This window comes from Haliotis asinina, chromosome 2 (genome assembly GCF_037392515.1).
Source record: "Haliotis asinina isolate JCU_RB_2024 chromosome 2, JCU_Hal_asi_v2, whole genome shotgun sequence".
Lineage (NCBI taxonomy): Eukaryota > Metazoa > Mollusca > Gastropoda > Lepetellida > Haliotidae > Haliotis > Haliotis asinina.
In genome coordinates this window covers 60,115,171-60,127,931 of record NC_090281.1, presented here as the reverse complement: position 1 = coordinate 60,127,931, position 12,761 = coordinate 60,115,171, and the positions used below count along the sequence as shown (strand labels likewise).

Sequence of the window (12,761 nt, the reverse complement as noted above, 5' to 3'; positions counted from 1 at the left end):
GTTATATTGTAATGTTTCAAGTAATTAAGTGCACTGTCAATGCTTTTCTGAACATAGGTCCTTGGGTAGAATAGGCCTTCAGCAACCCATGCTTGCCATAAAAGGTGACTATGCTTGTCGTAAGAGGCAACTAACGGGAACGGGTGGTCAGGCTCGCTGACATGGTGACACATGTCATCGGTTCCCAATTGCGCAGATCGATGCTCATGTTGTTGATCACTGTCTGGTCCAGACTCGATTATTTACAGACCGCTGCCATATAGCTGGAATATTGCTGAGTGCAGCGTAAAACTAAACTCACTCACTATTCTGAACATGAGTGTTTCATCAAAAGGTAAACTAAATATTCATCAGATTAACAACTACAGTTAAATCTACCTGGATAGCTGACTCCGTATTGAAGACACTGTATGTTTATCTGGTTTAGACCATTTCACAGTTGACCATGAACATTTTTGTATGCTATCTCAGTTGAAAGTGCCAATTCTATGCGATGCCCTGGAAGATGTTAAAAGTGTTTGAGAATAGGGAATTATGTTTTTGGGGTTTTGTCTTCAATCATATGTCAGATGTACCTAAATATATTAAGATGAACTGTTTGGTATGTTAAATACAGAGTTATAATATAGTGATCATCATCTGTCTGTTATCATATCATCACTTGTCTGGATCAATTCTCTAAAATAAATAGCTATGCCATCACTAAACCTCCACAAAGTTCAGGCAGTAACTGCCTCCTGTTCCTGTTCACAAACTTTTAGGATTGTTAGTTTTCCACTGTTTCCTCAGCAACAAGTACAACTCTTACTCCATTCCTATTGATGTCCTTATCTAGGCCATATCTCCGGAATGACTTTGTAGTTTGTTCATGAAACTCAGCATACACCGATTAGGCTGTCTGTAGATGGTTTTGTTATGACAAGGTTTTATTTTATTCATAACAACAAGTTGAATATTTTTATTCAGTTTTAAAATGGTAGAGAAAGGAATACTTTTCTATTAAAGTTCTGTGGTGGTTCTATCAGTGGTTGTAGTTTGCATTTGAAACCTCTACCTGAATAATCAGAATGTATTAAACGCAGTAGGTGCAAACTGGTATGATTATCAGGTTGTATGTTGCAGCTCAGGTAGAGCAAATCATGACTTGTAAGACACAACGTCTCGTGTTTGCTGTTCAGAGAGTGAGGGAGTGAGTTTAGTTTTACGCATCACTCAGCAATATTTCCAGCTATTTTGGTAGTGGTCTGTAAATAAGTGTCTGGACAGACACTTCAGTTATCAACAGCATGAGCTTCAATCTTCACATTTGGGAACAGATGACCTGGTCAACCCAAGTCTGACCACCTGATCCAGTTAGTTGCCTCTTGCAACAAACATAGTTACCTTTTGTGCAAGCATGGGTTGCTGAAGACCTATTCTACTACCTTGGATCTTCACAGGTCTTTTGCTGTTCAGCTGGTAAAGAAAATAATGAAGAATGCTTGGAGCAGTGACTGAGAACTGTACAGACTTTTATGAAATAGATGAAATGTTATGAGACACAGAAGTACTCAAACATGTACAATTTTATACAGAGCAGCTAGTGCAACCTGTTTTTGTCTGGTGCAAGAAGGTTACGTACATTGCCAAAGGTTGTACTCAGTGCAAAGTTTTATTTCCTTAAATGGAGCCTGGATGTATGTGACTACAGCCCAGTGACTGACAGAAACGATAGACTGTTGCCTTCATCTTTATTCTCTACTCTCTAGTATGGACTCATTAGTTGGGTTAGCCATAAAGACCGGACATCGTGACTCTGTGTGCCACAAATACCTCCTCACCTCTTGGTCGTTGTATAGGTTCAGGTGTAAGACAATAGTCATAACCTCTGTATATGATACACAGGTGTTAGACAGTGACAATGACTTCTAATCACGGCACTGACAATCAGAGTGACACAACATCCTGGTTATCCCAGGCTAATGGTGTTGGTGGTGTTGACATGTATGTGACTGTGACATAATTAACCAGATCAGTTTAACAGCAAAAGAGGAGTATTTCCTGCATTCCAACAACATTGTAAATCTGTGAAAGAGGTAAATATAGACTACAAAACCTTTCATATAATCGTAGCAAACAGTCCATGGTACAATTATGACTGCATTATTGACATGTATTTATGAATCACTATCAAGCAATGATGGTGGAGTGAGCAAGCTTTACACAGCACTTAGCCATATTCCAAATATATAGTGGCGAACTGTAAATAATCAAGTCTGGACCAGACAGTCTTGTGATTGTAGAAGTGAGTGATTGTAGAAGGTGTTCATGGCATGATGAATACCTCTCCAGCTTGTTGCAGCTGTCACAAACACATGTCAAGGCTAGTCAATTGATGACGTGTAAAATATGTGGCCATGTGACTTGATGCAGGAATAGTGGAAATACCTAACACAAGTCAACCATAAAAGTTTGAAAGTTTCAGTAATTCTTTGAATGTTGTTCTCTACGACCAACAAGCTTAGAGCAAGAGTGACATAGGAAGCCACAGACTGTCTGTTCCATAAGAGTAACACTGACTCATTCATTGATAGGGTCATGTTTTGTATAACAGTTTTTTTAACTTTTGAATTCTCAAGGTAAGATGTGATACTGAATCTGGCTTCACATAATGTACCAATTTAGCCAGGCTGAGGATGTTAGAACAGCTGTTAACGTTGTATCTGATTCCCTATGTCAATCCAGGAACCAGGCGAGGATGTCAGTGGAAGTACCTACTTTGATGACCTTATGTATTGATTTAAGTGTCAGACCCCTCTTATGAGTGTTACATGATAGGAAAGTCTTGACGTATGTTGGTCAACTTTCATAGAAAGCTCACCATTTTGTCTGATATTCATCAGTTATCATTCCAAGTGAATATACTATTTCTTAGACTGTAAAATTATGATTTAGTCCATAACATAGTAGCCAGTATAATGCATGACGATCATAGAGTGCATTTTCAAGAAATGTTTGGCAGGTTAACAATTGATAGACTTTGTTGGTAACAGGAGAGTGGAACTTTCACAGTTTGGGTAATTAGGGTAATGAGACTGTAGATGTGAATGGCTCGTTATCTCTGTGGGTTGAGTTACGGAGTGTTACCATATCATAGTACATAGTCTTAGCAAGCACCAACCAGGAACTAACTCACAGTGATATTCCACAAGTAAGTACACATTGTTAAACAATGCTGAACTCTAGAGTGACTTTCAGTCATTTTCAAATTTCAGTCAGTGGCTATGTGATGAGCATGACAGAGATTTGTTGACTTCCCTGTAATTTCATGGAATAATTAAATTGTACGTTCCTTCGTATAGAAGTATATTTTGGGGTGATCACATGGATAACATGAACGTCATTATGTCTGGGGTGGATGTCGATGGGTGGTGAATGTATTCACTTATCAGGCTGAAGACCGGGGTTCAGTACCCCACATGGATGCAATGTGTGAAGCCCATTTATGGTGTCCCCCATCGTGATATTGCTGGGATATTGCTAAAAGTAGCATAAAACCATTCTCACTCACTCAATCAGTCATTCACTCTCAGCCTCCCTAATTATGTTGTATGTTCAGACTAGTTGTTGTTTGAAAATCATATTCTAGCCTAGGAAATCCAGCTAAGGCTCATTATGGAAGATTGAGTACAGTACCTGATAATTAGCATCATTGCAGTTTTGATATTACCACTGGGGTTGTATTTTATGCTTCCATTGTAATTGTACCACCAGTGATTTTATGAAACCTACTCTATTTTGTACTGCCATGACCTTTGTAGTCCACTTTACTTCATTAGCTGTGTTACATTTCTTTGTTATTTATGTCATTTCACACTGAATTCTTTAGTGTACAGGCAGGGGCGTAGCTGCCATCATGAAAAACAGCCTGGGCTTACTGTGACATGACTTTACAAATGAAAGTTGAGCAATGCCTCAATACTATCTAAATACATGTATAAAGCTTTGCAACCTATCGGGCTTGCACGAAAACATGGCTCGCTACGCACTTGGTAGGTTTAAAAATGTAGTTATTGTTTCAGTCAGGTGTTCCAAAGTATCAGGACATTGGGTCCTGTCAGTTACAGATGTCTGTCTGACCCACTGAAAATTCACAGGACCCATAAAATAAAAACTGAACACACATTTCAGATTTAACATTTCTTGTAATTGACATTAAAATTATTAACAAAGGTGAAATTTAAATGAACAGTGAACAAGTGTGACACTGATGAGCCAATGTGACTGAAACTGAAAAAACAAGTGTAAGGTTATTACAATGCATTACAGTAAAATCATTGCTACAAGTAGAAATGTGAACATTGTTCTGTATGAGTTATTTTGCAAAAGCTTTCAGGAAAATGGAGAATACATTACCATTCAAAGCTGATTTTATTGATTCACCATCTATTTTCTGACCACCAAACCTCACAGCATCTCTCTTGTAATACCCGGAAATCATCCCTGGGTGATCAGTGCAATGTTATCAGTCTGTCCTTGTAATCCCATGGCGACCAGCTTCCTTCTGTTCTTAACATCCAGATGAAGCAGATGTTTGTAAGGTCTCATCACTCTGTATGACAGTCTCCATTCCTCTCCTTATACCCACCCATGAAATCCCTTCAAATGCATGTATCACCAGAGCATGGCAAGCTATCTGAAACCATGTACATAGACTGATCTGGCATGACCAGCTATGTAGCATGACAGTCTGTGTGAAAACCTGTATATTGACAACTTTCTTTCATTCATAACCAGTGTTCATGTATATTAATGTTTCATGTGGATGAATGTGTCACAGCCACTGAAAAGTACTGTATTTGGCCAATGTTCAAGCATGACAAGTCATGTAAAACCGTGTATAGAACCATAATTCTAGCATGACATGACATGCAATGTAAATGCAATGCCCGGTATATCAAGTCTTGATGCGTGACAGTTAATGTGAAATCCAGTATAACAAGCGTTTGTAACATGACAATTTGTGTGAAAACCTGGATATTGACAACTTTGTTTCCTTTATAACCATTGTACATGTATATTAAATATTCATGTTGAGGAATGTGTCACAGGCCCAAGTATATGTATGGGTGTATATTCCACTAAAAAGTGCCATATAAGGCGACCAAGTTAGAGGCGACTAACGGGATCGGGTGGTCAGGCTTACTGACTTGGTTGACACATGTCATCGGTTCCCAATTGGGCAGATCGATGTTCATGTTATTGGCCACTGGATTGTCTGGTCCAGACTTGATTATTTACAGATTGCCGCCATATAGCTGGAATATTGCTGCATGTGGCGTAAAACTAAACTCTCACACACTCACTCACTCACTCACTCACTCACTCACTCACTCACTCCACTAAAAATGTGCTTCTTTTGTTTTCTTTTCAGGCAGTTTTTGGTATGGTATTTTTGATTTGTCATCTGTATTCCACATGATAGTAGACAACCTTCCCACACTCACTGAATCACTCACTGTTTTAGACGGGCCGGCAACATGGACGTGACCTCTGACAGTCTCGAAAGTGGGATGGTGCAGCTACAAGCAGCCAGCTTCCACAACTACGACAGCAATGGTGAGTTCGTGAACCCCTCATTTGTAGTGGAGACCAGCAACGGCCCTCCTCCTCCATACAATGGCAACCCTGTGACAGACCAGACCAATGGCAGTGTACAGTGTCTGCCCAACCCTGATGGCAGCACCAAGGTTCGAATGAGGATGGCCTCGGGAGGTTCATCAAATAGCAACATCAACAAAAAAGCATCTGTCGCAAGTCAACGCAGCTCAGTGAGCAACTACGAAGACTCCTTCACAGGTAGGAAAAAACACCTTTCCTTTATCAGACAAATCGGTTTTTCATGAACAGAAAAGCCCCCCAGTTAAAATCCCAAGCCAAAATATGGAACAAATAGCTGCCCCCATATGAAGTTCAGGTGGTTTAAATATTTCATTGGTTTGTGTCAACTGGTTCAGTGGTTTATGACAACTAGCTCTGTGATTTGTGTCAACTAGTTCTGTTGTTCATGTCAACAGGCTCAGTGGTTTGTGTCAGCTAGTTTAGGGGGTATCAACTAGTTCATTGGTTTGTGTCAGCTAGCTCAATGTTTTGTGTCAACCAGTGCTTTGTGTCGTATAGGAGAAAACACTTCTCGATTTTGGTAGACAATGTAACACCGGATGGGGAGGGAAATCCCGAGGGATGGAGCCCCGAGGGATTTCCTCTCCCCGATGGTTTTACATTGTCTACCAAAACTGAGGAGAAGTGTTTTCTCTAACCTACACACCATCAGTGATGGGTAATTACAATGTAGATGATTATTTAATGAAGCTACATAACAATACCTGAAGCACACGTAAAATCAATTTAATGACAGTAACTATAGATAATTTAACCCCACAACCTTTGTCAGCCCAGTGGCCGTGCAGTAAAGCTTCTGCCTATGAATGTGAGATTTACGGTTCTAATCCCCCTTGCGTTGGGAAAACATGAAAACAACATGAGTTCAATCTTGACCGATAGTTTTCAGTTGATTTCAAACACTCATGTATAATTTGAATGTTGATGTTCATATAAATTTAGGACAAGTAAAACCTCGGAAGCGGTCTTTCTAGCAAAAAGTAAAACCTGTCCCTCCAAAACAAAAACCTCAAATGCTGATATTCTGAGAAAACAAGAGATGAGCTAATATATAGTAAGAAGCACACTTTAGGTTTATATAACTGGTTCAGGGTTTGTGTCAACTAGTTTAGTGGTTTGTGTCAGCTACTTCAGGGGCTGATAAATAGTTCAGTGTTTTGTGTCAGCTAGTTCAGTTGTATGTGTTAATTAGCTCAGTGGTTTATGTCACCTAGATCTGTGGTTTGTGTCAGCTGGTTCAATGGTTTGTGTCAGCTAGTTCAGTTGTTTGTGTCAGTTAGCTCAGATGTGCATGTCAGCTATCTCAGTGGTTTGTGTCAACTAGTTTCAGCTGGTTCATTCTTTTGTATCCACTAGTTCAGCGGGTGTCACTTAGCTCAGATACGTGTATCAGGTAGTTCAGGGGAATGTCAGCCAGTGTTTCGTTAATGTGATCATAAGTATGAAACCTATTTGTCATGGTCAACATGATTATGCAGTGAGAGTTGCATTCCTTACAGTTTTCAGGATCCAGTGATATTCCCACATTTCCTGATTATGATCTTTGGGGTTAGCAGTTTGTTCTTCTGTGCTTCATTCCGTAGTCTACACATGAAGGCCCAGGTAAGATCTGGTCTTCAGTATCCCATGCTTGTTGTGAGAGGCAATTAAAGGAATCAGGTGGTCAGGATCAATGTCTTGGTTGACACATTTCATGTGTTCCCAATTGTGTAGATTGATGCTCATGCCGTTGATCTCAGGATTGGATGGTCCAGACTCACTTGTTTACAGATTGTTGCCACATAGCTGGAATATTGCAGAGTGTGCTTTAAAACTAAACTCACTCATTCTGTATTCCACTCAAGGATAATAATTGATCTGCATTCTGCAATGTTCTACTTGTGCAATTTTCATGACAACGATCCTTAGTTACAACGTTAAGTGATGATACAATCATGTGCTCTTCATAAACACTATTTTGAGCTGAAGTGCTGATATTTGTACAGATGTCCATGCCAGACTTGAGGTACTGACGTTTTTCCAGTCTGTTGACCTTGAGTGTTTGGCAACTGGTCCATTAGACAAATCCTTGTCAACATCACTATGAAGGACCAATACTTCCTGCGTTAGAGATGTCAAGCTGATGAGTGAAAAAGAGTAAATCTCACAAACTTTAAATTGTTTCATGTTTGGAAGCAGAAGAAAGTTCTAGAAATATAGATATATATTAGTGTGAAAACAGTTGTAATTGTCAGTGGACAGCCTGTGTGATGTTTGGCTCTAGCGGCAGCCCCAACATTAATCAGGGTCAATATTGAGAAGTCTGAGGTGGTCAGACTGCTGACACAGTCAATCAGGGATAGTATTGGGGAAGGTGAGGTGGTGAGAGTGATGAGAAAATTATAATTAGGGCCAGTATTGAGAAAGGTGTGAGTGCCGAGACAGTTGATCAGGACCAGTATTGAGAAAGGTGAAGTAGTGAGACATTTGATTAGGGCCAGTATAGAGGAGGGTGAGGTAGTTAATCAGAGCCACTATTGAGAAAGGTGAGAGTGGTGAGACAGTTAATCAGGGCCAGTATGGAGGATGGTGAGGTGGTGAAATAGTTAATCAGAGTTTTGAGTATTGAGAAAGGTGAGAGTGGTGAGACAGTTAATCAGGACCAGTATTGAGAAAGGTGGGAGTAGTGAGACAGTTAATCAGGACCAGTATTGAGAAAGGTGAAGTAGTGAGACATTTGATTAGGGCCAGTATAGAGGAGGGTGAGGTGGTGAGGTAGTTAATCAGAGCCACTATTGAGAAAGGTGAGAGTGGTGAGACAGTTAATCAGGGCCAGTATGGAGGATGGTGAGGTGGTGAAATAGTTAATCAGAGTTTTGAGTATTGAGAAAGGTGAGAGTGGTGAGACAGTTAATCAGGACCAGTATTGAGAAAGGTGGGAGTAGTGAGACAGTTAATCAGGACCAGTATTGAGAAAGGTGAGGTGGTGAGTGTGGCGAGACAGTTGATCAGGGCCAGTATGGAGGATGGTGAGGTGGTGAAATAGTTAATCAAAGTTTTGAGTATTGAGAAAGGTGAGAGTGGTGAGACAGTTAATCAGGACCAGCATTGGGGAAGGTGCGGAAGATTTCTGAGTCTAATTCTTATATGTATGACCAAGTTTATTTTTTTGACCATTTTGGCTCTTTGCATGATTTTCAGTATATTATAATGTTTAGTTGATTTTTGGTGATAAGAGTGGTTGGACCTGTAGCTTAAGCTATTGGATTTATGTTTCTTGAGGCGATGCCAATCTGGCAAATCCTGGACACCTGGAAGCTTGTGCCTCACACATCAGCACAGACAGCAAAACCCAGTTCTCATTGCTTCCAGCAGACAGAGATCCCAGCATATGTTCACAGACATTACCAATCACTAGTGAACATTTGCAGTAAGTGTACACATTAGCAAAAGGAGATGACTCCAGTGTTGTTTCTGTGTTTGTAATGGTCTGCTAGATATAGAGTGAACTGAGGGAAGAGTTGGAACTTTGATGAGTGTAATCAGTTTGTAAATAGGTTTCCACTGATTATCTGCATTATCACGGAACGGAGCTCAGCCGGCAATGTGTCTGTGAGGTGATGATATCCTTCTTGTGAAAAATTTGTTTTTCCTTTTGAAATACATGAAATTTAGAAACAATATAACTGTAGTATGTTATCATATTCTTCACATCTGTGTGATACGTGAGCACAATGCGTTACTTCACTATATGACTCTTCACATCTAATATTTACTTCAGTGTTTCTTAGGGATGGTGAGTAGTCTAATGGTTAAAGTATCAGCTTTACACTGAAGACCTGGGTTCAGTTCCTCTATGTATACATTTCTAGTGTCCCCATATGTGATATAACAGGAAAATTGCTCACAGCAGCCAGAAACCTCACTCACACACTTGTTACTTCTCAGTGTGGCATTTGACCATGTGGTACTGCACATTATTACCGTTAAAAGAGATGTCACATTCTGATTGGTCAATAACCAAAGCATACAAAACTTGAGCCCACCTCACACATAAATGTTGTTTTCTGATTGGCTAACTTCTCTGGGCTCTTTTATTATTTTCAATGTACCCCTTAGCGAGGTACATAGCAGTGTACCCGGCTGCCAATGGCAACTCATTCAGTACTTTGTGGTACATTATACTCGAACATTGAAGCACACATAATGCACAGAAATTACTGATATTTTGCAAATGAAGATTGACAGAAGGGAGATAACTCTGAATTTGCTTTTCTTGCATCGTCTGCAAGATCTAGCGATGGCTCCGAATAGATATGCCTCACATTCCAATTAATAAAGATGCAAGATTTGAATCATATGATTTACACATGTTGGCTGAAGTGTATGATCCTGTACCCTGAGTTATTTCTCTTTATGACTTCAGGAAAAATGATGGCAAAATGTTTTGTGTCTCATTCTACCTAAGATTGAATGTTGTAAAGTAGTAAGGAACATTAGGGTAATAAATTCTTGACACTGTTTTTTGCAAGGGTGTACCGGATTGTTTTGTGCCAGGTAATTGTCACTACATAACACTTTTCCTTTTGTTACTCTGCAATGTAATTTCTCCATGTGATTTTTCTGATGTAACAGAAATACCGGTTGGTAATAGCATGTCCAAACAATAGTCTCATAGGCCTGATTTAGCATGGTTAAGTCACATGGCTCAAGAAGCCTGTGAAAATGTGCCATTCATATTCTTTGTGTGAAGAGGACAGAATACTGATGAAAGCAACAGCTAAGTGTATTCACTCACCCTTCTTAGATTTGCCATTGATTGATGATTTAAAGTATCTGCCTTTGTGTTTCTGAGCAATGCACTTTGTTACTTCTGCAGGAAAATAGACACAGTAGTAGTTCAGTCATAAGGTTTGAATAGTTCGAAGTCTTTCTCTGATAATTGCGAATGTTTGGCCGTGATGTACAGGCTGCACAGAAATGCTTCTGTCATTTCCAGACAGTGATACTATCAGCCTATCTAGTGTTGTTGTAATGGAGATTTACCTGAGATGCTCCTTCCACCTGCCATCATCCACCCATACCTTCCTGGCTGCTAATTGCCGCCACTGGTTGATAGGTGTTGACGCGTTGGACCTAATAGGCTGTGTAATGGATCACTGTTTGCAAGACAGTTTTGTTACAGGTTCTGAGATCCTCTCACCTCAGTGTACCTGTACACTGGAATGTAAGCCACTCAGAGAGTATGCATCACCATATACCAGATTACAAGATCACAACAGGCTGCTGTCTCTGCCTTCTGATCCCCAAGTTCTGTTATCTTGTCATAAGTGCTGGATGTTGCAGTTACAAGGGAAGGACTTGTAGTACTGACAATACTTACTTCAACAAAACACTAGCATATCTCGCATCTCAAACTGCCTATCCCAGATTTAATAAACCAATTTAATGTCTAACTTTAGTGTAAAACTACGTTACCAAACAGAAGTTACAGGGTAAGGTCATTTCCACATCTACTGATCTGAGGGACGTGTCAAGTTTCCAAATCTGCAGGTGTTAGGAGGGTGTTCTGTTTCAACAACTGTCAATGTTAGGAGGTTGTTATGTTTCCACATCTACTGGGGTTACTTGGGTGTTAAGTTTCCACACCTGCTGATGTTAAGAAGGTGTCATGTTTCCACATCTACCAATGTTTGGGAGGATGTTCTGATCTTAAGAGGGTGTTATGCTTCTACTTCTGATTACTTGGGTGTTAAGTTTCCACACTTGCTGATGGTAAGAAGGTGTGATGTTTCCACATCTGCCAATGTTTGGGAGGATGTTCTGATGTTAAGAGGGTGTTATGCTTCTACTTCTGATTTTAAGAAGGTGGTATGTGTCCACTTCTGATGTTAAGGTGTTATGTTTCTACTTCTGATGTTAAGAAGGTGTTATGTTTCCACATCTGCCAATGTTTGGGAGGATGTTCTGATGTTAAGAGGGTGTTATGCTTCTACTTCTGATTTTAAGAAGGTGGTATGTGTCCACTTCTGATGTTAAGGTGTTATGTTTCTACTTCTGATGTTAAGAAGGTGTTATGTTTCCACATCTGCCAATGTTTGGGAGGATGTTCTGATGTTAAGAGGGTGTTATGCTTCTACTTCTGATTTTAAGAAGGTGGTATGTGTCCACTTCTGATGTTAAGGTGTTATGTTTCTACTTCTGATGTTAAGAAGTTGTCATGTTTCCACATCTGCCAATGTTTGGGAGGATGTTCTGATGTTAAGAGGGTGTTATGCTTCTACTTCTGATTACTTGGGTGTTAAGTTTCCACACTTGCTGATGGTAAGAAGGTGTGATGTTTCCACATCTGCCAATGTTTGGGAGGATGTTCTGATGTTAAGAGGGTGTTATGCTTCTACTTCTGATTTTAAGAAGGTGGTATGTGTCCACTTCTGATGTTAAGGTGTTATGTTTCTACTTCTGATGTTAAGAAGGTGTTATGTTTCCACATCTGCTGATGTAAAGGTGTTCTGTTTCCACATCTGCTGATGTTAAGAAGGTGTGATGTTTCCACATCTGATATTAGGAAGGTGTTCTGTTCCCATTTCTGATGTTAAGAAGGTGTTATTGCTGACATGTTGTTAAGGTGGTGTTATGTTTCTACATCTGCTGTTGTTAAGAACTTATTCTGTTTCCACTTCTGATGTTAAGAAGGTGTTATGTTTCCACATCATCTGATGTTAGGAGGATGTTGTTTCCACATCTGTTTCCACATCAAAAGGAGAATTCTGTTACTTTGACTGTGAATTTATCTATCAATAAATGTTAATACTTTCAACAGAGTAACCCTTGAAGATCTCAATTGGAATTGGCCTTCAGTTACCTATGCTTGTTGAGAGAGGCGACTAACAGAATCGAATGGTCAGGTTCGCTTACTTGATTGACACATGTCATTGTAACACACGTTGCGTAGAATGATGGTCATGATGTTGATCATTGGATTGTCTGGCCCAGACTCTATTATTTCCACACCAGTGCTGTATAGCTGGAATATTGCTGAGTGTGGCAACAACAACAAACCAGTGTTAAACAACAAACCAATCAACTTTAAATAATGTATATACACATTTTCGTCAATT

General features: G+C 39.8%; 1 protein-coding gene across 4 annotated transcripts in view; it reads left to right on the top strand.

Moving 5' to 3' along the window:
* The window catches only part of LOC137274042 (solute carrier family 4 member 11-like), a 54,097-nt gene that overhangs the window by 25,091 nt on the left and 16,245 nt on the right, over positions 1 to 12,761 (top strand). For all 4 annotated transcript variants that reach the window (XM_067807006.1, XM_067807005.1, XM_067807007.1 and 1 more), the window contains one exon: positions 5,507 to 5,838. In XM_067807006.1, the coding sequence (XP_067663107.1) occupies positions 5,507 to 5,838 (332 nt within the window). The remainder of the gene's footprint in view (positions 1 to 5,506; positions 5,839 to 12,761) is intronic.